Genomic DNA, 27,471 nt, shown 5'->3' with positions numbered 1-27,471 from the left:
GATTTGAAGTGTAGCACTTTGTCGTCTCTAGGTTGGAAGCTAACAAAGGCAAGCAACCCTGCTTTTTCAAAGCTCACCAGAAAATAGAAACCATTTGTTTCTCAGCAATGTCTCAAAAGAAATCCATTACAAGTTCCAAAATTGGGTGACATAGAAGTCAAATGTTTGTTTCTCTCATATCCTCGACCTTGTGACAGCCATGTATACTTTTTCCTCATTTTTTTACCTAAACCTCCACTCGAAAACCTTTCTCTTTTGCTTTTCTTCGCTATTCTCAGTTTAAATCTTTTGTTTCTTATAACTGAAACCCAGAGTTTTTCTCTGTGTTCCTACTTTCCCTTCCCCTCTCTGTTTCTTTCCTTTTGAATTCTGAGATCAGAGTGCTTTTCATTTCTTTCTCTTGTAATCCAAGTTTTCTTCGATCATGGGAGAATCTTCTTTGGTCATCGGCAGCAAGACCTTTTCTGTTGTTGAGGATGTAGATACTTTCAAGATTACCGAGAAGAGTGTTAGGACCCCATGAGCAACCAGAAAACAATATGACACCAGAAATTTAACATGGTTCGATCAGTATCGTCCTACGTCCACAGAGCACACCAGTAAAATTCACTATTCGCCGGAAAAATACAACTCTTACACTCTCTCTCCCTCTCTTCCTCTTCTCTTTCTTCCCTTTGCTCTCTGAGCTTCTCTAGTGCCTCTTGTATTCCTTAGCTCTCTATTTATAGGGCTGATATTTAAATCACAATTAAATACATTAAATTACAAATTTGGGAGGTGTACAATCATGAGATAAATGGAGATGAATGGTGGATAAATGCCCAGCTTGCAACGCGTCATTTATCTCCTCATGCGTGTCTCCAGCTCAGCAGCTTTATCTTCTTATGCGTGTCTCCAACTCAGCGTCTCTTGGCTCTAGCACAACAATCTCCCACTTGGAGATGGAGACGCCTCCTCAACCGGTATCATGAATAAATAATGTGCTCAAAATATGTCCAACTGAAGTTGAACATAACTTCAGTTTCTCTGTAGTCACCACCTTCCTGTCTGCTCGATTCTTGCGGACTAATCTGATGGCTGTTAGCTTCACAATTGGTGCAAAGATGCCGGTGTAGTCAATCCCTTCCTTCTATTCGAAGCCTTTGACTACCAACCGAGGCTTGTACCTTCTGGAGCCGTCATGCTCCTCTTTGATTCTGTACACCCACTTGTTGTGAAGGCCTTTAGACAACTCAGCTAGTTATCACATTCTGTTGGAGGTGAGGGACTTCATCTCATCCTTCATCGCAAGCTCCCACTTGCTCGTATCTGCCACCTGACATGCTTTATCATAGCATTTGGGCTCTCCTCCATCTGTAGGAAGTAAGTAATTAATATATCTTCTGTTTGGTACATGGGACCGAGTAGATCTCCTAAGCTCCGGAGTTGGAGTAGGAAGCGGTGGTGCGACGATTTGCTTCACCGGTTCCTCCACCTGAGGATTCTCGGCATTCTACTGTTGTGTCCCGACACATTCTGAGTGGACTAGTTCTAGTCTCTTCTTCTTTGGGGCACAAGTGTTTATTTGGAAACTGACCCTCTTCTGTTTCCCGACTATACAATCATCACACATGTCAATCTGTACTGACTGTAGACCACTCAATTTTCCCTTTGAGTGCATCATCCTGAGTCATTTCTCACTCATATGACCGAGTCGTTGGTGCCAGATGTTGCTGTCGTCATTTCTTGCAGCAACTGAAATAGACATGGAGGCATTGGAGGTTAGAAAAAGTGTTCTGCTTTTCTTATCTCGCGCAATCGTTAGTACACCCTTTGAAACTTTCCATTCATCGCTAATGAATTTCGTTGTGTGTCCCTCATCTGCTAGCTGATCAACTGAGATCAAATTCTTTCTCAGGTCTGGAATATATATGATATCCTTCAGCTTCCATATTGACCCGTTTATATTGATCTTCACAACTCCCTTGCCGGTTATGTCGCAAGGTTGATCGTTGACAAGTTACACTTTACCAAAATTACCTAGTGTGTACTCCTCTAGACAATCTTTGCAGCAAGTGGCATAAAATGAGACTCCGGAGTCTAAGACCCAAGACTCCTGCTTGCTCTCCAAAGAGCAGATCAACAACTCATCATTTTCGAAAGCAATATTTGCTTGTGTCTTTGCCCTCGTCTCATATTCTTTCTTCCAACTTCTGCACTGTTTCTTGTAATGACCAGTTTTTTCCACGGTTCCAGCACTCAATAACTTTTGTGCTCTGGAAACCTGTGTCCTAAGAACCTCTGGGATTTCTAGATTTAGACCTCCTGGGCCTAGATCTGCCGCTGTTGTTTGATCGTCCATGCCTGTTTCCTCTGCCTCGACTCTCCATGTTTAAGGCTAAACTCAAAGTGGAGCCATGGTTCGACTGCTTTCTAATTTCCTCCGTCAAAATCATGCTGATGACCTCATCGTATACAAGCTTCGATTTTTCTGCGGAGCTACTGATGACAGTAACAATACCATTCCAACTTTCGGGCAATTGACTGAGAATCAGTAGGGCACGAATCTCATTATCAAACGTTATCCCAACTGAGACGAGTTGATCCGAAAACTCGTTGAAATTATTCAAATGCCTGCTGAAACTTTCACTTGCAGACATGCTCATAGTAAATAATCTTTTCATGAGATGTACCTTGTTTTCGGCTGAAGGCTGCTCGTACATATTAGAGAGCGCATCCATCAAAGACTTGGTAGTGATATATGTTTGATATTGAACGCTACAGACTTTGACAACGTCATTCTGATGGCTCTGAGAGCTTTTCGATCAAGCAATTCCTACTCGTCCTCATTCATAGATGCTGACTTACCCTTCAACGGTAAATGCAATTCCTTCCCAAATAAATAATCTTTTATCTGCATCTTCCAGAAACCGAAATTGTTGCCATTGAACATTTCGATTTTTGAGCTCTTTTCGTTTGACATATCGATTCGCTAATCTAGAGATGGAATTAGCTCAAATGGATAGCACGGTTAGATCCAGAATTGTCGAAAACCCTAGAAATGGTTCAAGTCGCTCGAAAAACGGACCCAAAACGACTCCGAAAAGCTCAGTCAAAGTTATGGTCAAACTGGCCAACTCTGCCGACGTGGCAATGGGGTCCACCTGTTGACATGGTTGTTGATGTGGTAGTGTGGGGCCCACTGATGACGTGGATCGGATGACGTGGCAGCTGATGTGGCGTGCTGACGTGGTGGCTGACTCAACGACGCTGATGTGACTGGGTTTTGAGATGGCGGGACGGATCCGGGTCGGGGACCAGTTCTCGGGTTGATCCGGTCTGAGGGTGTCTTCGGGTCGGGTCGGGTTGGGTTGAGGCCAATTGGGCGAGGAAGACGTGTGCAACGCGTGCGGCGCGTGAGCAGCTGGTCTCCGGTGCGTGGTCAGAGTGTGGCGAGGCGTCCTGCTCCGGTGAGGCGCATGAGGGCGCGTGAGGCTTTGTCTGAGCTCCTTTCAAGGTCCGGTTTGCATGGTTCTGTTCGTCTCAGTGAGGTGAATGTGATGGTGGACAGAGCTCTGATTTCAGGATCACTTCCGATCTGGCTTTTCTACTCCAACCGGGCTCTGATACCACTTGTTAGGACCCTATGAGCAACCAGAAAATAATATGACACCAGAAATTTAACGTGGTTTGGTCAGTATCGACCTACGTCCACGGAGCATACTAGTAAAATTCACTATTCGCCGGAAAAATACAACTCTTACACTCTCTCTCCCTCTCTTCCTCCTCTCTTTCTTCCCTCTGCTCTCTGAGCTTCTCTTGTGCCTCTTGTATTCCTCAACTCTCTATTTATAGGGCTGATATTTAAATCACAATTAAAGACATTAAATTACAAATTTGGGAGGTTTTCAATCATGAGATAAATGGAGATGAATGGTGGATAAATGCCCAGCTTGCAACGCGTCATTTATCTCCTCACGCGTGTCTCCAGCTAAGCGTCTCTTTGCTCCAGCACAACAAAGAGTATCAGACAAGTGTTCTAGATGCATCTATATTTAGTGGAGAGAAATTGGATTGTAAAAGAATTGAAATCCTTTCTTTTCTCAAAGATTATTAATGCCTGGGTTAGGACTTTCAGAGCATACAATAATTTTCTCGTTTCAGATTGAGGGCCAATGATTTTGGGAGGTTTTTATCTGTGGAGAAAATCCCATATAGTGGCGATATTCAAGCTATGTGCATTCTGGAAGGGAAGGAGGAAGAAGTGAAATCAAAGAGGAAAGTAAGGAGGCAATGCTTCCATACAATCACATTGAGAGTCTGATGGTGCCTAAAGAAGAAGAGGAGACTTGATTTTCTTCATATGATCCTGAGGAGGAATTATTTGTTGAGAATATTAGAAGAGCAGGTAGGGGAGGAAATAGCAAGGAAGTAAAGGTGGGGAGGTATGAAGATTGGGAAGGAGCTGGGGGTGATATTACAAGGCCGTCACAATCTGAAAATCCTTGGATGGATTCTGTTCAGGGAACTCAGAGCTCAGATGTGGCTTCGATTCTAAAGGGTAACAACTTATCAACACTAAATAATATTTTTCCTAGCTCAAATGAGTTTTGCTTGAGCCATTTAGCTTCGACCAAAAACCTTGAAAGGGATCTTTCGGGAGCAAAACAGGAATACAATGACAGTCCTGCAGGTAACCTTCCATTCTTGGGTCTATTCATGTTAATTCTAAATTATTTTTATGTCATGAGGAACTAGTGGTTGGGGGGATGCCCAGTACTGGTAGCCTTTTTGGGGGGTTGGGGAGAAAACGGAAAAGCAAAAAGTTGGTTAGAGAATTGGGTAGATTAGTGTCCTCAGTTAACTGTGATGAATAGGGAAGGGGCTCTGGGGTCTTAGCTTATGCTAAATGAAGATCTTTTTGTTGAATGTTAGGGGTTTAGGGGGGGTTGAGTAAGAGGAGAATTGTTAGAGATTTGATTAACAGCACTGGCCCCAATATTTTATTTCTCCGGGAAGTCAAGTAAAAGGACATAGTCCCCAACTTTTAATGAGTATTTGGGATTCAAGGTCTAGGGAGTGGGCAGTTTTCCCTTCTTCTGGGGCCTCTTGGGGTCAATTATGGTGGGACACTTGAGTTTGTTCGCTGTATACTTGGTTCTTGTCCCGTCTGTTTTGTTAGATAATAAGGGAGTTGGAGAGCAGTAGTTTAATCTGTATACAGCTCTACTATTCTTCTTAGCAAAATAGTTCTTTTGAAGAGTTGGCTAGCTTGTTTGATCTTTGTAACCAGCGGTGGGTTGGGGGAGGTATTTTAATGTTTTTTGTAAAGGGAGAGGTCGGGGGTCTATGAGGTGAATAGTGGGATGAGAAGGTTTGATAATTTTATTTGGGAATGCGGCCTTAGTGATATTCCCTTAAATAATGGCAGTTTTACTTGGGTGGATTTGGGAGTAGAGCTTGTTCTCGCATTGATATATTCCTCTTTACAAATGTTTGGGAAGATTTGTTTCCGAAAGTTATACAACAGCTGCTGTTCAAACCTTCTTCCAATCATAGCCCTATTCTCCTGGACTCTAATTCTATTCAATGGGGACCCATTTCCTTTAGATTTGAGAATATGTGCTTGGCTCATTTGTCTTTTTGGGAAAGAATTTGGGAATGGTGGAAGGAGTGCCAGGTTCAGGGGTGGGCAAGTTTTAGGGTGATGAAGAAGCTGAAGTTCGTTTGAGATAAGCTTAAGGTTGGAACAAATAGGTGTTTGGGGATATTGGGGATCAAAAGGATAACATTTTGAATACTTTGGAGGGTTTATACAAATTAGAGGAGTGTGTTTTTTTTGGGGAAGAAGAGAGGGAAAGGACGGCTCAACTACGCAATGAGTTGGAAATGCTTTTGTTTAAAGAAGAAAGAATTTGGAGTCAGAAATCTAGGGTTTGTTAGTCTAAGGATGGGGATTGCAATACTAGATTGTTCTATAGAGTTTCTAATGGGCGGAGGAGGAATTGTTTGATTAAAGAATTGGAATTGGATTCGAGCATTGATGTTGAGGGATCAATAGCTACGGCTGCACACAGATCCATGTGGGTTGGTTTGACCCTTAACTGCCAACTGGCCACCCACTTTCGAGTTGACTGATCACCCAACCGAACTCAACCCAAAGTCACAATCAAGTTGGGTCAACATGGGTCGAATGACATTACTGGGTGGGTTGAGTTGGGTCGAGTTATTCAGTTCAAGCTTGCCAAAGGGGGCCAAAAAAGTCCATAAATTCAAAAGAAAATCAACATAAATTCTTAGCCTACTAAATGAGATTCAAATTTAAGTCAACATTCAAATTCGAAAGCATCACTTAAATTCTTCACCTGTTGGCTGCTGTCTTTTGACTCCTTTCCACATAAATTCAAAAGCATCACATAAATTCAAAAGAAAGCATATGTATATATATATAGGCTATTGAGATGCTTTTTGATTCCTTACCTGCTGGTAAATGGTAAGCCTGTGATAGTAACATGGCATGCCATAACCATAAATTCTTAATTCAAAGCTTTATCCAACAGTCTAACATGAGCTTAAATACTAAAATAGTTCGAAGCAAGCAAATCCAAAATATTATTTGTTATAGACAGACATTCATCCTAGGCTTAGCCTTCAAAGCTTCAAAGATCAAACAAACTAATCCAAAAATGAAAATAAGAAATATCACAGAATTGTTTGTGTCACATCCATCATCCATCTATAATCTAATTGATGAAGCATCCTAAATTGGAAGATCTAAGAATAACATAGCAGCCAACTGCTCAACAAGACCTCCAGAACTGAGAACTCTGAACTTCCATCCTTGTCTCAACAGGCAGCTAGTCTTGAGAAAACAAAATCAATAATCTTGTATAAATTTTGACAGCATGTCATCGAAATATCAACTAAATAATATTTTAAATTAGAAATATAACATGAAATGATTAAAATCTAGGTGGAAAGGGTCAACAAACTAGTGTTCAACATGAAAAAGAACTAGTCTGGGCCTGTGCCACTTTGAGACCCCAAAAATTCTAAATAAGAAGCCGACAATAAAATGAATTAATTAATAACTTTTGCAAAATAAAAAGGTAAAACTATAGAATAAAGAACTTATATTTTAATATCTTTCTCGATTTTCTCATATTCCTAGACATCATCCATAGCATCTCTAAGACTGATTGGAGTTGGGAAGGACTGAAGCCAATTTTGTGAGCATATAAGAACCTCTACCATGAACGGAGACAATGAGTTACGGAACGGGTCAAGAACACACCCTCCCATGTTTAATGCAGAGTTCGAGACAACAGGAAACACTGGAATCACTAAGACATCTTGAGCTAGTTGGGACATCACATGGTATTTCTTGGAATTAGCTTTCCACCATGCATATCAAAATCTAAAGTTCTAGGATCCTCACCGTTCTCCCAAATATCTCTCTACCTCTGGTTGTTCAAGTTATCTTCTTCAAACAAATGCAGCAAATGCTTACTAAATTGAGCTGCAAAAAGTCTTTTAGGATCCTCATAATCATCCTCAATCTCTAATACTTGGAGAATTGGAGGTGCGTCATGTGAGATAAAATTCATATATCTGAAGCACAAAATTTTTTGCTTTCTTAGTTTTCATATCGACTATTTTTTATCAAAAAGTTGTGAAAATCTCCATCTTACATACCTTAGTTTCTTCCTAGGATCAAGGACCACCACCACATATAACAAATTATTAAAGTTCTACTTGTTTCCCCAGTATTTGTGAAATTTCATTTTCATATTCCCCACCATTGAACTTAAAAGAGCATTGCCATTTGTAATGAGTTAGCCACTTAGATTGAATTAGAAATAGCTCATCAAAGAAAGCATTGGAGGTAACATACAATGATCATAAAAATAACAATGTTGCATTGTAAAAAAGTTCTAAAAGCTTCACAAACATCAGCATAATTTACATCATCATCTAAAGATAGTAGAAACTGTGGATAATCCTCCTCCAACCGCTCAAAGGCCTTTCCAAACTTTTTGGCCACATCCAACATCAAATAAGTGGAATTCCACCTCGTTGGCACATCTAGACAAAGAAAACTCTTTCACTTAACTGTTTTCTTGTTAACCCGGTTATCAAAACTTTGCAGCCTAGATGGTGAGGGAGGATCTTACATGTCTTACCGTGTTACGAACTTCACAATAGATGCATTGAGATCTTTTAAACCATCATCCACAATAAAATTAAGAATGTGTGCACAAAATGGGCATGCAAAAACCCATGATCTAAGATAGCCCCATTCCACTCCTTTGTTCTCCTCTTCAAATGCCTAATTGTGCCATTATTAGAGCTAGCTAGCATTGTCAATAGCCACAATGAAAATGCAATCTATTCCCAACACGCAAACAATTCTCAATTACCTTGCTACAACAACAAAACCAAGCCTTTGGCCCACTAGGTGGGGTCGGCTATATGAATCCTTTTCTGCCAATTTATGCTATTATGGACCATTTCTTTTGATAGATTGAAGGATATTAAATCCTTATTCACTATCTCCTTCCAACTTATTTTAGGTCTACCCCTACCCCTTCTGCTGCCCCCCATAGTAACTAAGTCACTCTTTCTCACAGGTGCACTATGTGGCCTACGTTGTTTGTGATTTGAAACTTGGAAAAAGTAAAAGTTCTTTTGTGGTGTTTCCAATCATCATCAACTGAATGTCTAGTAAGACACATGTTTAAATTTTGCACTAATGTCCAAGTGGCTGTGGTAAGGCAAGTCCTATGTTCAATATATTCTTCTCTTTATAATAAATTTTCACAACTACTCTAGTGATTGTAGAGCGAGATGGGACAACTCTCCATTTAGGTAGCATTATAGCACAAACTTTTGGAAAGTCACGACCCTCTACAAATAAAAAGGGTAGCTTATCCTCAGTAACCATTTCCTGCAAAGCTCTCAAGCCAGCCTCGACTCTAAAAGCTGTTGATACAAGATTAACTGCCTCAGGTGCTTCCTTTTTAGGTTGGAAACCTAAGATTGATTTCCCTTTAACCTTGTTTCCATATGGATATTTTGGACATTGGGGGGGTTAAATGAGACAACAAATTACTTGTACCTTGGTTTTGGGACTCACAAAGATATTCTTTTTACCACAATATGTACAAACAGCCCTAGGTCTACCACAATATGTACCATGGTTTTGGCACTCACAAAGATATTCTTTTTACCACAATATGTTCAAACAGACCTCGGTCTACCATGTTCAAAATGGTCTACCCTATCAATACTATCCCATGCTTTCAACATTTTTCTAGTACTATTATTAACTAGGTCAGGCTGTCGCTCACTGACCTTAGCATTGGAGTCTAGATCTTCCTTTTCCTTTGGGGGTGAGGCAGATTGTTTGGTAGATGTGGGATGAATTGCATCAGCTTGCTCTTTCTTTGGATCAGCCATCTAAAACACAAAAAGGGGATAAAATGCATAGAATAAAGTGCTCTTGGGCCAAATGTTTCAGATTAGTAAAGGCCTTTTAAATTTTCTGATGGGCCTCTTGGTTAAGGAGGCCTAAGAGCATAATTTTAATTTTAAATGGCCAGTTTTTGGGGGGGGTGGGGGGGGGATGTTCAGCACTCAGCAGGGTAAATCGCTATGGGCCAATTGAATGGGCAGGCCCCAATACTTAGTCTGGTCTCTAGTAAAAAAAAGGTTGTCTTCTAAAAGCTTGCAAGGCTATGGGAGTCAAGGTCTTAAATTTTGATTTTGACTCAAATTTTGATGCTCCAAAAGTACAGAAATTTCGATTTTGATGTCATTTTTTATTTCAATTTGAAAAAATAATAGAAATCAGTAGTGAAGTATGGAATTCTTTTATGAAACTTTAGAAATTGTTAATAGACAATATAATGTAAGTTTTAGAACTAATATATTACAAGTTAAATATATCTATGTTGTGTATGAGGTGAAAAGTTGTAATATAATATGTTTATCAAACATATTTGTAAGATAATGTGCATTAAACATATTCAGTTAATACAAATGAAGTTCATAAATCATTTAAATATTATATATTATGCAAATAATGATAATTTAGACATGAATAGTTTAATAAAATGTTGTTGTAAGTTGATTTTTTCAATAATTTCAAAAGCCCTTGTAATAATATTATGCTTCAATAAAAAAATAAATTAAATTGAAAGAGAAATTTCACTTCACTCCTAAATCTCTCATTTGAATTCCGCGGAAATTTCATTCTATAGTTAAAAGTTCGACAAGTTTCACTAAAATTTCGAGGTGTCAATAAATTTGGATGATTTGTAGAAATTTCGATGGAAATTATGCAAGATGGAATCAATTGCCATTTCAATTTCAATGGTGATGGAAACTGGAAATTTTGACGAAAATTTCGACAATTTTGTGGAAATTTAAGGCAATTACAGGATGCAAGTGGTTCAACGCTTCGGTCTTCTTCAAACAAGATCTATGGTGGTCAAGAGGAGAGAAGAAGGAGGTGCTTTGGAAAAAAAGAAAAGAAAAAGAAAAGCAGGCGGAATGAGATAGATGGGTTGCTATAAAATCTACTAATTTTCTATTGAGAGACGTGTCTCCTTTTTTGGAGAACAATGATAGCAAGCATGGTTCTAGGTTTGAGTTTGGGGGGTCTTCTTCTAAGAATTTTGATTCTTTTTTAAGTTGAAAATTAGGACTTTATTGTTGTTTAGGAAGGGAATTCTAATGAAAAGGGAGTCAATCCAGATAATTTGAAGAGTCAAAAGATTTATGCTCGTCTTAAGGGTGTGACATTGGGTTTTGAAAGGAGGAAGTATTTTGAAGATAATTAGGACTCATTTGATGAACAAAAAAAAACTTAAGAGAGATTGTAAAGGTGTTTTTAAGCGTGGTGGAGGAGCTAGTCGTTGAGAGGATTACTACAAGTAAGGTTTGTAAGAGATGGGGAGATATTTCGGATGATGATAGTATAGGTACTAGTGCATTTTGAACATGAGAAGGGTTTCCTTTTCAATCAAATTTGGGAGCAGCAAGGATTTTCATTTGACTCTTATTCTATTGTCTCGGGGATTTCCTTTATGTGCCGCTTCCTCCTCTAGAAGGTTTAGATGGAATTAATATTTTTGAGGATGTTGTTTTTATAGAAGAACTGAAGGTAAAAGATGGAATTCTGCCCACTTTAGTTAAATTATCTATTGATAAAGATATTCAAACTCGGAATTTGCTGGATAGCTTTGGCCTCATGTTGGCTGATCATGGAGGAAATGAAATTAGGCTTGAAGGGGCAAATCTAAAGCGAAGAAGGGTCCAAGGGAACTAGCGAATTTGAAGCGTTTGGTGAACTATGAAGGAAAGGGATTAAAAAGGGCTTTCTTGGATAAATTTAGTTTTTATTTGATTTTCATTTTTTATTATTTTATTTTCCTTTTTGTTCTTTATTTATTTTTTCTTTTTTTCTTTTTGAGGATTTAGTAGCCTTGCTTTGGTTGTGCATTCTCTTTCTTAATATATCTTGTTTTCTTATCAGGGAAAAAAAAAGCAAAGATTAAATAGAGTACGAGATCGGCTTCACTTTAAAATTTTAGGAATTTAAAAGGATGTGATCAAAATATTGAATAATTATGAAAGATCATTTATTTGTATTTTCCAAAAGGTTTACTGTATCCATGGAAATTTCTTTGAGCTTAAGAATTGCGTGAACATTTCATGTAAGTTAGAACTTATGAGCAAAAGACTGACAAGAGGAGAGAACAAATGTCAACCAACTAATAATTTGCAAGGCTACTGAAGATTTGGCAAACTATGAAAATTTAAGTTAATTGCGCAGTTTTTTCGTTCTATTTAATGAAAAATGAAATTAACATATGCATAAGACTTGCAGAAAAAGAAACTTTCACAAAATTTGGCATCTCAATATAAAACCCAAAAAAAGGTGCTTTAATAGGTTTTGGAGAGTTAGTAATTGAGCGAAATAGATTTATGGAAGTATCACTGCGCTGTTATACTGCCAAAAACAAGCTACTTCTCAAATTCACTCTCTCTCTTGCACGAATAGTACTATGGCTCTTTAGCTGTAGGTGATGTTAATAGATCAAGGGAAAGACCTTCAATTTGAGATTGGACAAGGTTGGGGAGATTTCTTTTCTTTTTGTGTTCGAGAATAATATTTCTTGTATTCATGGTCTTAAATTTGCGTGAAATTGTGAAAGTTTTTGTTAAAATTTTTGCTTTTCATGAACCTGAAAATTGAAATGGCAGTAGATTTTCATCAGAATTCAAACGAATCATTTGAAATTTATTGAAATCTTGAATTTTTTGCGACACATGTTGACATTTTGACTACGAAATGAAATTTCCTTGGAGTTCAATTGTGAGATTTAGGGGCACAATGAAAATTTCTCTCTTAATTTATGTTTTTTTATTGAAAGTAAATATTTTTACGAGGGCTTTTAGAATTATACAAAAAATTAATCTTACAACATTTAACCATTCATGTCTAAATTATCTTTATTTGTACAATAAATATATAAATGATTTATAAATTTCATTGAAATTAACCTAATATTTTAACACACATATTATATTATAAATGTAAAACTTCTCTACTAGTTTCAATCTTTTTTGAAACTGAAATCAAAATTGACAATGAAATTGAAATTTCCATCCTTTTGGAGCTTTGAAAGTAGGAAAACTGGGCTCTCCAATTAAGTATTGAAGAATAACAATGAAGAAGGCATATGACCCAAGGGATTGCGAACCAATACCTGCGCTCTCCATTAAAAATTGCAGACAACAACGAAGACGGCAAACGACCTATTGGATCTCCTTCATATAGCTCCAAAGGGAGGAAACTGTTTGTACATGACCTTGTCAAGGAACCCCAACTTAGAAGATAATAAGCCTTATCAAAATTCAACTTAAGAACCTCATCTTATATCTCCTCCTATTAGTCATCCACAACTTGATTAGCCACACAAAGTTTTGTCCAAGATTTGTCATCTTGTAATGAAAGCAATCTAAGCGGAAGAATTAGTATCACCTATCACTACCCTCAATTTGTTGGACAAGGCCTTGGTAAGAACTTTACTAGCACTAGTCATTGATTGAACTGATAGTACTTCACTATAGAACAATCCTTCGTAGGAACAAGAATAAGGTGAGTAAAAGCAACTCTTGTCCTACTTAGGAAAAAGAGAATGAAAGCAGAATGTGTTCTTTGCCCCCAACCATATCATTTATATAAAGCTCATAGGAGACTCCCAATCTGTCATTCTTAACAATTTCCCAGTTTAAAAAAAAAAAAGGAATAGAACCACCAAAGGACTCACATGTAAAGAAACTAGAATTTGAATGCATCCTCAAATAAAGAAATATACTTGCCTATAAGGGAAGGGAGGCTTGGGCCTTGGTAATTTGGTGTCCAAAACATTTTTTTGGTGGGGAAATGGTTATGGTGCCTCCCTTAAGAATCTAATTCTCTGTCATAAGGTAATTTGCAATAAATTTGTTGTAGTACAAAATAGTGGGATGCTAGAGTGGGGGTTAATAGTACTTTTTCAAGTCCTTGGTGTTAAAATCCCAATCCCGAGTATCATTGTAAATAACACAAAAATTAGGAAAGTGGGTAAATATGGGGGATTTGATATTATTCAGTAAGGGAATTGTTTCCTTGTTTAGAATAGGTAATCGTATTATATATTGGGATGTACATATGAACAAATCAATGCAGAAAAGATTCACAACTTCTGCTTTCATGGTATCAGAGTTAGGGTTTCTCAACCTTAGCTAACTATGGCCAGCGGCACCGTCAACAACAGAGGGTCGACCTCTTCTGCAAATATCGACGGTGACTTAGAGGCCACATCTGTTGGGGGTTCGAATTGGCTAGATAACACAGCCTTTCCACTCTCATTGGAAAAATTAAACGGAAAAAATTTCCGTGAGTGGGCTCAATCCATAAAATTGGTGATTGAGGGAAAAGGGAGGCTAGGTTATCTTATAGGTGAACGGAGGAAATCAGACCCTACCGACGTTGTAGCTTTGCAAAAATGGAGGTCTGAAAACTCCATGGTCACAGCTTGGCTTGTCAACTCGATATAGCCGTCAATCGGAAAAGTCTACTTGTTCTTGCCAACGGCGAAGGACGTTTGGGAAGCCGTTCATGAGACATACTCTGACGTCGAGAGTTACTCGCAAATCTTCGAAATCAAGACCCGATTGTGGCAGATGAGGCAAGGTGTGAGAGGCGTTATCGAGTATTTCATGGAGATAACCCATCTCTGGCAGGAGCTCGATCTGAGCATCGACGAAGAGTGGGAGTGCTCCGGCGACAGTACACGATATCGAAGAGGCTCGAAAACGAAAGGGTCTTCGAGTTCCTTGCCGGCTTGAACCGAGAGTTTGACGACGTGAGGGGACGGATCCTTGGCCAACGACCTCTTCCTTCAACCCGAGAGGTCTTCGCAGAGGTTAGGAGGGAGGAGAACAGGAGGTGTGTGATGCTGAGGCCCCAAAATGATCGTGTTGGGCTGGATCTCCCCGTACCCATATCCGCCTAAAAAATAGATGGGCACACTAATGAGCTTGATATTTCGGCCCTTGTATCAAAAGGCCCAGGGGGACCTAGTCAACGACCACAAAAAGGTAAATTATGGTGCGAACATTGCCGAAAACAGGTCATTTAAAAAATACCTGCTGGGAGATTCATGGAAAACCGACAGATTGGAAGCTGAGACAATACCAAAAAAATTGTGGGTACCAGGCTAGCACTGACGGGCCAACTGAAAGATTACAAGGAGGAAGCACCCATACCTCTTCAAGTAGTGCATTCAGTCCTGAACAGTTGGATCAACTGTATAAAATGATTTCGTCAATTCAAACATCGGGTCAGTCTTCCTCTGGTTCCTTGGCTCACCGAGGTAATTATCTATCAACTTTAAATACTACATCCTGTTACAAATCTCCATGGATAATTGACTCGAGTGCATCTGATCATATGACTGGGTCTTATCAATGTTTTTCATCCTACTCACCATATGTTGGGAATTTGAGAGTAAAAATTGCAGATGACTCTCTCTCACCAGTTGCTAGAAAAGGAAGTATTCGCATATCTGATTCTATAACTTTACAATTTTTCCTACATGTTCCCAAGTTATCTTGCAACCTGTTATCCATCAGTCAGTTAACAAAAGGCTCAAATTGTTCTGCTAAATTTGTTTCCTCTCATTGTGTTTTTCAGGACCTATCATCGGGGAAGACGATTGGCACTGCTAAAGCGTATGAGGGACTCTACTACTTTGAGGAGGCAAGCTTGAGTGAACTATGTAATACTGCAATTTGTGATTCTGCATCTATTTCTAGAAATAGTGAATTTTTGTTATGGCATTCAAGGATGGGTCATCCCAATTTCTAATATTTAAAACGTTTGTTTCCTTCTATTTGTTCAAATAAAATGTCTTTTGAGTTTCAATGTGAAGTGCGTGAGCTTGCAAAACATCGTCGTACTTCTTTTCCATCATTCATATACAAACCATCTCGCCTATTTACTATGTTTCACAGTGATGTATGGGGTCCCTCACGTTCCCTCAATCGCACCAATACAAAATGGTTCATTACCTTTATTGATGACCATACTCGTCTTTGTTGGGTCTACTTACTGAAAGACAAAATTGAAGTTCGCTCCATTTTCATCAGTTTTCATTTCATGATTCATACACAGTTCCAGACTCATATTCAAATTTTACGTACTGATAATGGTACGGAATATTTTAATACTATTCTGGGAACTTATCTTCAAAAAAATGGGATTGTTCATTAGAGTTCTTGTGTGGATACCCCTCAACAAAATGGGGTTGCTAAACGGAAAAATAGACATATACTTGAAGTAGCCCGGGCATTAATGTTTACTTCCAATATGAAACATTATTTTTGGGGTGATGCCATCTTAACAGCCACACATCTCATTAATCGAATGTCGAGTCGAGCACTTTCCTTTGTCACCCCTCTTCAGAAATTCCAAGAACACTTTCCTACCTCTCGACTCCCCTCCAGTCTCCCGCTGAAAATCTTTGGTTGTACTGCTTTTGTTCATGTTCCTGCACACCATCGCGATAAATTGGATCCTCGTGCCATTAAATGTGTCTTCCTTGGTTATTCTCCTACCCAGAAAGGTTACAAATGCTATGATCCGGTCTCAAAACGATTGTTTGTTAGTCTTGATGTAACTTTCTTTGAAACCACTCCTTATTTCCCAAAGCCCTCTCTTCAGGGGGAGAAATGGAGTAAAGATCGGTTCTTTGACCTCTTTACTACTGAATTTGTGTCATCTGAACCAGTACCACCTATTGAGCCTCCTGTCCCTTCATTCCCTCCGGTTGCTTCATTCCCTAACCCATCTATCGAGTCTTCCAGGGCATTACTTCCTGACCAGCCAAACACAATAGAACACTTAACCTTGGGGGGAGATATAGGAGAGCAAAACAACGCAGACATATTGATGCAGTAGAGGACAGAGAGATGGGGAAGAAATGAGGTAATTTTCAGACTATAGGAGTGTCGGAAGTGCCATCTGGCATAACCGTGCATAACAGCCCGATGAGTGCATAAAATGTACTCTGAACATTACTTTTTCTTGTTTATTTGCTAATTTATAAGGACAATTTGAATATATTAGTGGTAAGTTATTTTATAAAGTTTTTAATTCTAATTAATTTTCAATAATTTTTATCATAAGAATGAAGTTAAGAAGATTTAGAAGTCAACCCTTAGCATAAATGTGTTGTAGTTGGAGACAGGAGGGCCAGAAGCTGGAGACGCGTGAAGAGTTGGAACGCGGTTTGCATTTAACTTGATTTTATCTTGATAGATGAAACCTCCCATTTGTAATTTAATGTATTTAATTGTGATTTAAATATTAGCCCTATAAATAGAGAGCTGAGGAATGTAATATGAACATGAGAGGCAGCAAGAGAAGCTCAGAGAGTGAGAGTTGTATTTTTCCGACGAATAGTGAATCTGTGGTGTGCTCCCGTGGACGTAGGTCGATCTTGACCGAGCCACGTTAAAATATCTGGTGTCATATTGTTTTGGTTGCTCATAGGGTCCTAACAAGTGGTATCAAAACCTGGTTGGAGCAGAAAAGTCAGATCGGAAGTGATCCAGAAATCAAAGCTCCGTCCAGTGGCTCGAAACTGAGTTTTGAGGCCACCATCACATTCAGCTTGCTGAGATGAAGCCAATCGTGCAATTCAGAGCTCGAAAGGAGCCATGACGAAGCTACACGCGCCCTCACTCGCCTTGCAGGAGCAAGATGCTTCGCCACGCGCTAGTCATGCGTCGGTTACCTACTGCTCACGCACCCCACGCGTTGCCACGCGTCTTCCTCGCCCGGACCGCCTCAACCCAACTCGGTACACACCCGACCTGACCCGAAAGCTCACTCAGGCCGGATCAACCCAAGACCTGATCTGCGGATCTGTATCCGACCCGAACCGATCCAGACCCGGGGCGCCAAGTCACTACCATGTCATCCGGGTGCCACGTCATCTCGGTGACACGTCGCTGCGGCACGTCAGCTGGGCCCCACAGTGCCACGTCAGCAGGCGGACCCCACAACCACGTCAGCTGCCACGTCAACGTGCCACATCAACATAGTTGACCAGGTTTGACGTGAACTTTGACCAAGCTTTTCGAATTCGTTTTGAGTCCATTTTTCGAGCGATTTGAACCATTTCTAATGTTTTCGATCATTCCGGATCCACCCGTGCTATCCATTTGAGCTAATTTCATCTCTAGATCAGCGAATCGAGATGTTGAACGAAAATAGCTCAAAAATCGAAATGTTCAAAGGCAACAATTTCGGTTTCTGGATGATGCAGATAGAAGATTATTTGTTTGGGAATGAATTGCACTTACCGTTGAAGGGTAAATCAGCATTCATGAACGAGGACGAGTGGGAGTTGCTTGATCAAAAAGCTCTCGGAGCCATCAGAATGACGTTGTCAAAGTCTGTGGCGTTCAATATCAAGCATATATCATCCACCAAGTCTCTAATGGATGTGCCCTTTAATATGTTCGAGCAGACTTCAGCCGCAAATAAGGTACATCTCATGAAAAGACTATTTACTATGAGCATGTCTGCAGGTGAAAGTTTCAGTAAAGTATATCTAGGCAATGATCAACCTTGCGACATTGCCAGTAAGGGGACAGTGATGATCAAAATGAATAGGTCAGTATGGAAACTGAGAGATGTCAGGTATATTCCAGACCTGAGGAAGAATTTGATCCCAGTCGGTCAATTGGCAGATGAAGGATATAACACATCTTTCATTGGTAATGAATGGAATATTTCGAAGGGTGCATTGACAATTGCTCGAGGTAAGAAAAGTGGTACTCTTTATGTAACTCCTGATGCATGTATGTCTATTATAGTTGCTACAGATGATGATAGCAACTCATGGCATCAACGACTCGGACACCTAAGTGAGAAGGGACTCAGGGTAATTCACTCAAAGGGTAAGTTGAGTGATTTACAGTCGGTGAAAATTGACACATGTGAGGATTGCATATTTGGGAAACAGAAGAGAGTTAGTTTCCAGACATACATCAGTACCCCAAAGAAGGAGAGACTTAAGCTTGTCCATTCAGATGTATGGGGACCAACAACCATTTCGTCTACTGGAGGAAAGCATTACTTCATCACGTTTATCTATGATCATTCATGGAAGGTATGGGTTTACTTCCTGAAGTATAAATCTAATGTTTTTGATGCTTTTAAAATTTGGAAAGCGACGGTAGAAAACGAAACTGGTTTGAAAATCAAGAAGTTGAGAACAGATAACAGTGGTGAGTATGTTGACACCGAGTTCAAGAAATTCTGCTATGAGCATGATATAAGAATGGAAAGAACTGTGTTAGGTGTGCCTTAACACAACGGCATAGCCTATTGGATGAACATAACGTTGACAGAAAAAGTCAGAAGCATGCGTATGCAGTCAGGCTTGCCAAAGATGTTTTGGGCAGAAGCAGTCAACACAGCAGCTTATTTGATTAACAGAAGTCCATCAATATCATTGGACTATAGTATACCGGAAGAAGTTTGAAGTAACAAAGAGGTAAGACTTTCACATTTGAAAGTTTTTGGTTGTGTTGTATATGTACATATCAATGATCATGTCAGGAATAAGCTAGATCCGAAATCCCGAAAATGCACTTTCATCGGTTACGGTGGAGATGAATATGGATACCGCATTTGGGATGATGAAAACAAAAAGGTGATCAGAAGCAGAGATGTGATTTTTGATGAAAATGTGATGTACAAAGATAGACACACAACAAAATCTACAGAGTCTGAAACGACCTTTGTAGATGTGGATGATGTTCTAGAAGGTGTAAGGACATGTCAGCAGAACACCGAGAATCCTCAGTAGAATATCGAGATTCCTCAGGCAGAGGAACATGTGGAGCAGATTGTTGCACTACCACCTCCTACTTCAGCACCAGAGTTTAGGAGATCTTCTTGGCCGCATGTACCAAACAGGAGGTATGTGAACCATTTACTTCTTGCAGATGGAGGAGAACCTAAATGCTATGTTGAAGCATGTCAAGCTGAAGATTCGAGCAAGTGGGAGCTTGCAATGAAAGACGAGATGAAGTCTCTTAACTCCAACAAAACATGGGGACTAGTTAAGTTGCCCAATGGTAAGAAGGCTTTTCACAACAAATGGGTGTACATGATCAAAGAAAAGCATGATGGATCCAAGAGGTATAAGGCTCGGTTGGTAGTTAAAGGCTTCGAGCAGAAGGAAGGAATTGACTATACTGACATCTTTGCACCAATTGTGAAGCTGACAACCATCAGATCTGTTCTGAGTATTGTTACCTCAGAGGGTTTACATCTTGAGCAGTTGGACGTGAAGACAACATTTCTTCATGGTGATCTTGATGAGGAAATCTATATGCAACAGCCAGAAGGTTTCTCAGAAAAAGGTAAAGAGAATCTTGTATGCAAATTAAAAAAAGAGTTTGTATGGTCTCAAACAAGTTCCTAAACAGTGGTTTAAGAAATTCGATAGCTGTATGCAAAGGAACAATTTTCAGAAGTGCAATGGCGATCATTGCTGCTACTTCAAAAGGTATCGTGCTAGTTATATTATTCTACTGTTATATGTTGATGATATGCTAGTCGTAGGGTTAGATATAGAAGAAATTAGAAAATTGAAGTAGCAATTGTCAGAGGAATTTGATATGAAAGACTTAGGTCCTGCAAAGCAGATTCTTGGAATGCGGATCTCTAGAGATAAGCAACAAGGCACGTTGCAGTTATCTCAGTTAGAGTACATCAGCCGTGTTTTACAGAGGTTCAACATGAGCAGCGCCAAGGCTGTAAATACACCATTGGCAGGTCATTTCCGTCTCTCAAAGGATTAGTCTCCCCAAACAAATGAAGAGAAAGACTTCATGGCTAAGGTACCATACGCCTCAGCCGTTGGAAGTCTAATGTATGCTATGGTTGGTGCCAGACCGGATATTGGCCAAGTAGTGGGAGCTGTCAGTAGGTATATGTCAAATCCAGGGAAGACACACTGAGAAGCAGTGAAGTGGATTTTGAGATATTTACGTGACAGTATTGATAAGTGCCTATGTTTTGGTAAAAGTGATCTGAAAATCCGAGGATTTGTAGATGCTGATTTTGCAGGTGAAATTGATCATCGCAGAAGCACCACCGGGTACATATTCACTGTTGGCACAATAGCTGTTAGTTAGATGTCACAGATACAGAAGATTGTTGTTTTATCCACTACAGAAGTTGAGTATGTAGCAGTGACAGAAGCCAGTAAAGAGATGATTTGGCTTTAGGGTTTGTTAAGCATATTGGATTACGTTACCATTTCGTCAGATCTTTGATAGAGGACGGTGTGTTGATACTTGAAAAAATCCAAGGTAGCAGAAATTTGGCAGATATGTTAACTAAGGTGGTGACTATAGAGAAGCTGAAGTTGTGTTCAACTTCAGTTGGTCCCCATGCCTGAAGACATATTTTGAGCACATCATTTATTCATGATACTGGTTGAGGAGGCGTCTCCGTCTCCAAGTGGGAGATTGTTGTAGCTGGAGACAAGAGGGCCAGAAGCTGGAGACACGTGAAGAGTTGGAACGCGATTTGCATTTAACTTGATTTTATCTTGATAAATGAAACCTCCCATTTTTAATTTAATGTATTTAATTGTGATTTAAATATCAGCCCTATAAATTGAGAGCTGAGGAATGTAATATGAACATGAGAGGTAGCAAGAGAAGCTCAGAGAATGAGAGAGAAGAAAGAGAGGAGGAAGAGAGTGAGAGTTGTATTTTTCTGGTGAATAGTGAATTTGTGGTGTGCTCCCGTGAACGTAGGTCGATCTTGACCGAACCACGTTAAATTTTCTGGTGTCATATTGTTCTAGTTGCTCACAGGGTCCTAACAAAATAAAGATCAGTCACCTAGATTGGAGGAAAGAATATTAGATATGATATAATCCTGTTTTGGAAGAGTCTTCGCGCATCGTTCAGTATTTTCATCATAACTATCTCATCCAAGATCGGTTTTAGGAGATTCAAGTTGTGTTGGAAACCTTACATAATGGGCTACAATTTATCCTGAAATAGCCTTTTGCTAACTTGGTTTTGTGAAAGTTTTTTTTAGAGTTTATTTTTTTTTCATCTTATTATGAGGAACTAATTCCCTAGCCTTGCTATAGATGAACTTGATCAAATGAAGGTATTTCAATTTGTTTTTAATCCATATTGTTGTTCTTCAATGTTTTTATATTTTCTATTTATTGTTCATCAATTATTATTTGTTTTATTTTGCGCTTGAATATTCATATATCTGAATTTCTTCATGAATTCAGTCATGCTTTTTCCATAGAATTGTAGGGATCCATGAATATGTTTAAGACAAACTATTAATTTTGTTACATTACTCCTCTGTTGCGATATTGTCTCTGGATATATTGTCGTCGTTAGATTTTGTTAACAAAGTTAATAGCTTTTGAGTTTTTAACAAGATGAATAGTATTTAGAAAATTTACTTTTGAATTTATCAAAGATTTGTAATTCTATATCTTCCGATTGGGGATTTGAGATGTGAAATCTCCAGCTGAGAAAACCAATGGATTAAAAATAGATTGATTATCTAATTTGTGAGAGGGATTCCTAATGTCTTGGTTCTTGCAAACTTGATTTTTCATCCACAAAAATAATCTTAGTTTAAATCTTTCTAAAAAGAAGTTAGTTGTTTTTCTTTAAAATCATTTACTATTCTTTTTATTTTTATTTGCCCATTTGTGTTTCTTTTTTCCCTTTGGAATCGATACCCCAAAGTTGTGCTACAACTACCGCATTATTCTTTGGGCGTAATCACAGCCCGTTATGGTCCTTAATGCTAACAGCTGCTACAGCCTATTGTGAAGTGAACGAGCCTAACGACTATTATGGCCGTGATTTTCTTCCTCGCCACTATTTTGGTCTGAAATGGGACTGGGGACCTGTTTTCCATTTTGTAACGGCCGTTATACTACATAATGGCTATTTTTAAAACCATGACTTAAGAGTATCCAAGGGAGGGATTGTACATGGAAGTAATGCTATTGGAATGTAAGAGTTTGACACAATACCAAATCTTGTGCACATCTGCATAATCTGGGATTTCATCAAGTTCCACATTTAGGAGGCAATCAACGCATCTTCCTGAACTAAATACTCCTTTTTGTTTGTCTGGTTCAAGTTGAAACTCTTTTCAGATTTGCCCAAGCCTGTCAAATAGATATTGACCGCTTTAGACCACACGCACTTTATTCTTTCCATCCAACTTCTGGGTTGTAATCTGTGGCAATGAAGAAGGAAACATACTTTAGGGATTCAAGGAATCCATCCCTTTGCTCACAACCAAGACAACCAACGAACTGGATAAACATCTGGAACTAATCATAAAACAATGACATAAAAATTGTTTCAGGCCCCCATGGACTCAGTTACTGCTAACAGACAGCCTCCGACAGTACCATTATGATCATTCCTGGAGTGCCAAGCATGAACAACTGAAAGGTGGGTCTTTGGACAAAGCTCCACCAAATATTTGATAATATGATTTATATAGGAATTCGAACAATATAGGAACAGTTCAAGCCAAAAACATGGGTGTATGAAGCCTCATTCACCAGTGCATGGAGTCGGCACTGCCATCCTTTGACCAGGTGCATAAAGGTGCATGAGGAAGGCTCCGGCAATGGGATTTCAGGGCTTGGCAGATTGGCAGTGTCTCTGAGTGGCTACAGTGTTGGTTTACCAGATCTCAGGGGTTTTGATGTTCCTGAACATGCAGTGTCATCCAGGAAATTTCCAGCGACTACTTTGTTTTCTGGCAGCTGCTGGACTGGCTTTCAGGCTTGTGGTGGTGCTAGGAGGCTTCCGATAGTGGTAGACACGCTGAGTATTTTGGGATTTTGGGCTTTAGGGCTTGATTTGGTGGTGGCTGTAGCACTTAGGCTTTAGGTTTTGGGACCATTCTTTGAGACCATGTTAAACAATGTTTTCTAAATTGGAAGACCTAATCACATGATAAATCTCTGCCTCTTTTGTAATATGTGTCATATTCATTACAATGACCATCGACACATGCTTACTAGCACACAGGAGCAATACTAAATAACTGAGACTTAATCCAGTAGCAGGATAAATGAGTAATTTTTTATTTATTTATTTTTTTTGAGAAAGGAGACAAAGTTGTAAAAGAAGAATAGTGGGGCATCTTCCTACAAAGCAAGGGAGCAAAAAAAAAAAAGAGAATGTCCAAAAAAGGCAATTAGGCTTTCCAATCAAAAGAATGTACCTTTTTTTTTCCTTTTTATTTTAAATAATTATGAAACAGATTTCAGAAATGGCTCTCTTTGACTCTTGAGATATTAAGTGAGGGCTGGTTTCTATTGGGATTTCCATTTTCATATGGCTCCTAATGATGGGGTTGTGCTGGAGCTTGCCTCCTTATTAAGTGTGTTGGATGGTAGGCTTCTTCCTGGAAGGGGAGACTACTGGTCCTGGATTTTTTATTCTTTCGGGGAGTATTCTTGTAAATATTTTTTTCAGCATTTAACCAATAAAAACTTATCTTTCCTGCTACATAGATCTTTTAGGAAGGCTATAGTCCCCTTCAAGATTAAGGCTTTTATTTTGAAAGGGGTAATGATGGTTTATTATTATGGTGGTTTGGATTTTTGCAGTTTTGTGGGGGATTTTTTTGGAGCGAGATACTTGTACTTATTCAGGGATGAGGATGTCTCTAATTATGCTTTGCGATAGGATTCAGTGCATGGCCTTATGGGATTTTTGCCGCAGGATGTTTCAGAGGTTTCTTCTGGTTTACAGCATGATTGGGTGGCTGTGCTGTTTTGGCTTTTTTTTTTTTTTTTTTTTGTTATTGCATCTTTTAAGTAGGATTTCTTATCCTCCCTGTTGTACTTCTTCTTCTTCTTAAATCGATTAAAAAAAACTGGGAATCTTTTGGATAATTATTGTTAGTTTATTTATTTTTTAGATTTCATATCATCGCCTAAGTTGTGTTCTCTCTCTCTATCTCTCAGGATACCCATTTTTTTTATCCAAAAAAAAAAATCCCTATTAGGGCTAGTTTGTTGTGTTTTCAAATATGATGATGAAGTGATGTTTTCATATGCATAAATTACTATTGAGGCTCAAGAGTGGAGGATGCAATCTTGGACCTTTCTTGCATATTTAATTGATCTACCTGTTGCATAATTTCTGCAGAAAAATTTTTTTGGTGGCTTAAAGGTTCTCAGGCAAATGAAAGCTGCAGATGTGAAACCGGATTCTCAAACTTTCAGCAATCTAATAGGCAACTGTAATTGTGAGGAGGATATTAACAAGGTGATTTGTGATTTTTTTTCTCAAGTGAGGAATAGTATGTACCTGTAGTTTAATAATTTATTTTTCAGATTTTCAAATTTAAAATTTGACTGTAAACTCACATCTCACTTTATTTCCACACACTAGCAATTAGTTTTTGATTATGTCTGAGATATTTGATTTTTTTTTTTTCAACAATTTTTTCTCTTGCCCATATGGTAGGGATATGCTGTCCAATGCAACTTTTCTGAACCTGCTATGGGAAACTCTTGGTGTCTCAGGACTCTTGTTACAAAATTTTGTTCAATACTCGAACGATACTTGTCAAATTGCATTTGAATTATGTACTCGGTAGATAATGTACTGTTAGCATAGCAGCCCAGGTTATGTATGACATTTATTTATGTATACTAGGTGATTGCGTAGTGTTTCTAGGTGCAGGCTGTAATTTGTGCTCCGGTGTTCTGATAACCTTGCGAGAGTTGCTGAGAAGTCTATGCTGATGTGTTTAAATTTTCTTCAGACTATTGAAGTGAACATTTTATTAAGTCTAATTGGATGGGCAGTCTAATTCATAGGAACTTTTCTATTTCTTAATTTACTCATCTCTACCGCCACTTATTTGATCAAATTTCTTAAATTGTGCAAAAACTTTGAAGCTCAGTACTTTATTAACACAATGTTCGTTATTTATTCTGAACAATTTTTATCATTTTGTTGCTGGCAAGTGTAACATGTATGTGTTTCAGATAAGGTATCATAATCTGACGGTTTTTATTGTAGTATTATGATGAGCTTGAGAATGCTGGAGTTCGAGTTACAAAGCATATTTTCAGGTCACTTATAAAGGCTTATGCAGCTTGTGGACAATTTGAGAAGGCAAAACAGGTATGTTTGCCTCAGAATTGATTTAGATTACTGTTAAGGTTGGGAAACACGAACAGATTTGATCCTATTTCTTAAACCCCTCCAAGTCCTATCCTGAAATTTGAAACTAGCATCCGTGCTTTCCTCCTGTGTATATCTGCCTGCCCAGGAATGTTGGGGTCTTTAACCGATTGGATTTATTATCCTTATATATAATTCTTTGTCTTTTGTTGAGAATTGTTCCACAAATCCTTCACATTAATCTTATGTATTCCTTTGGAACTGTTTCTCATTATGGTAAGCCTGGCTGCAGCTTTCCATTAACATTTTAATTACTATGACCTCACTGAGACTATCTCCTGTGTATTAATAGGTAGTCCTAGACAAAAAAGTGCCACTTACGAGCTTGAATGAAATTAAATGTGTGTTGGTTTCTGCTCTTGCATCCAATGGGCAAATGTCTGATGCTGTCAGCCTATATGAAGAAATTGAAGATGCTGGATACAATCTCGAGCCCAGAGCCGTCATATCTCTCATTGTAAGTTTCTTTTGTTGAGATTTTGTCTACTTTATCTTTTAACATTGACATTTTCTTGGTTACTTGGCAGAGGAACTTGCAATCAGAAGGAGAGTTGAGTAGATTGCTTCGACTACTTGATGGATTGGATGAGAATTCAGGCTATTGGCATGATGGTTGTCGCGGAGTTATCTTACATTGTGTCCAATACAAGCATTTAAGGTCCTTTGCTCTTTATTCTGGTCTTTCTTCAATGATATTTTTACATTTACTGTTTGCTTACTCCCTCACTTTCTTTGATTTAGTTCTGCCATTGATTTACTCGAGCCATTCAAGGATAAATTCTGCAATGATGAAGAGAATACAGAATTTTTTAAGGAGGTAATCTCCTAATCTCCTGTTCTCTCTGCCTCTCAAGGCATTAGAAGAATTTTTTTTTTTTTAAATTGGAAATTAAATTTATTGAGAGCGAATAATGAAAAAAAAAAAAAGAAAGCTGGAGGTTTCAAACAAATTGAAATAAAATCATGAAAGACTGTTCACTATCATCAAATTCGTGCAACACTATCACCAAATTCGTACAAAGTGGACACAAAAGGCACAAGCCTTACAAATGTTGTGTCGGGCACCCCACTTGTGCCAAACACCAATACTACAACTATTGCTATTGAATATATAAGAAATTAAAGTAATGCAAAAACTAATAATAAAACAGTAAATAGAATAAAATAAGAAATTTACAAGATTCGGTATAGAATTACCTATGTCCTCGGGCGTCAATGATCAATCCACTACTTTTTGATAAAGTACAACTTTGAGGTATATTTTACAAATGAAGAGTTAAGCTCGTTATATAGTTTCAACCTCAAGTCCAAAAACCACTTCTCTCTAATGTGGGACAAATAATACAAAAAATTCAAAACAACTTTTTATATTAATGTGAAATTATTCTACCAATGTGAGACAAAAAACAATAAATCTCCACCTTGACGATATATTTAACAAATTTTTCAGTCACCAACATTTTATGGAGTTCCACATCATCGGCGCCTTCCAAAAATATTCAAACTTGCAGGATATTGATCAAGTTCAAACAATGTTTGAACTTGATTATTGTCACAATTTTGGTCAACATATCTGTGAGATTTTCAGTTGTAGCAATCTTTTGAAGAAGTATCTTGCCTCCATCAATAATA

General features: G+C 38.6%; 1 protein-coding gene across 10 annotated transcripts in view; it reads left to right on the top strand.

Annotated features, from left to right (window-relative positions):
* The window catches only part of LOC131163002 (pentatricopeptide repeat-containing protein At4g21880, mitochondrial-like), a 69,127-nt gene that overhangs the window by 18,895 nt on the left and 22,761 nt on the right, over positions 1 to 27,471 (top strand). For 9 of the 10 annotated variants that reach the window (XM_058119667.1, XM_058119668.1, XM_058119669.1 and 6 more), the window contains 5 exons: positions 24,793 to 24,912; positions 25,675 to 25,779; positions 26,132 to 26,296; positions 26,367 to 26,497; positions 26,581 to 26,656. In XM_058119667.1, the coding sequence (XP_057975650.1) occupies positions 24,793 to 24,912; positions 25,675 to 25,779; positions 26,132 to 26,296; positions 26,367 to 26,497; positions 26,581 to 26,656 (597 nt within the window). Of the gene's footprint in view, positions 1 to 15,229; positions 15,315 to 24,792; positions 24,913 to 25,674; positions 25,780 to 26,131; positions 26,297 to 26,366; positions 26,498 to 26,580; positions 26,657 to 27,471 lie in introns of those variants that run through there. The other variant, XM_058119671.1, reaches the window with a different exon arrangement.

This window comes from Malania oleifera, chromosome 8 (genome assembly GCF_029873635.1).
Source record: "Malania oleifera isolate guangnan ecotype guangnan chromosome 8, ASM2987363v1, whole genome shotgun sequence".
Classification (NCBI taxonomy): domain Eukaryota; kingdom Viridiplantae; phylum Streptophyta; class Magnoliopsida; order Santalales; family Ximeniaceae; genus Malania; species Malania oleifera.
Note: the sequence above shows the minus strand (reverse complement) of the source record. Positions and strands in the feature narration are given on the sequence as shown.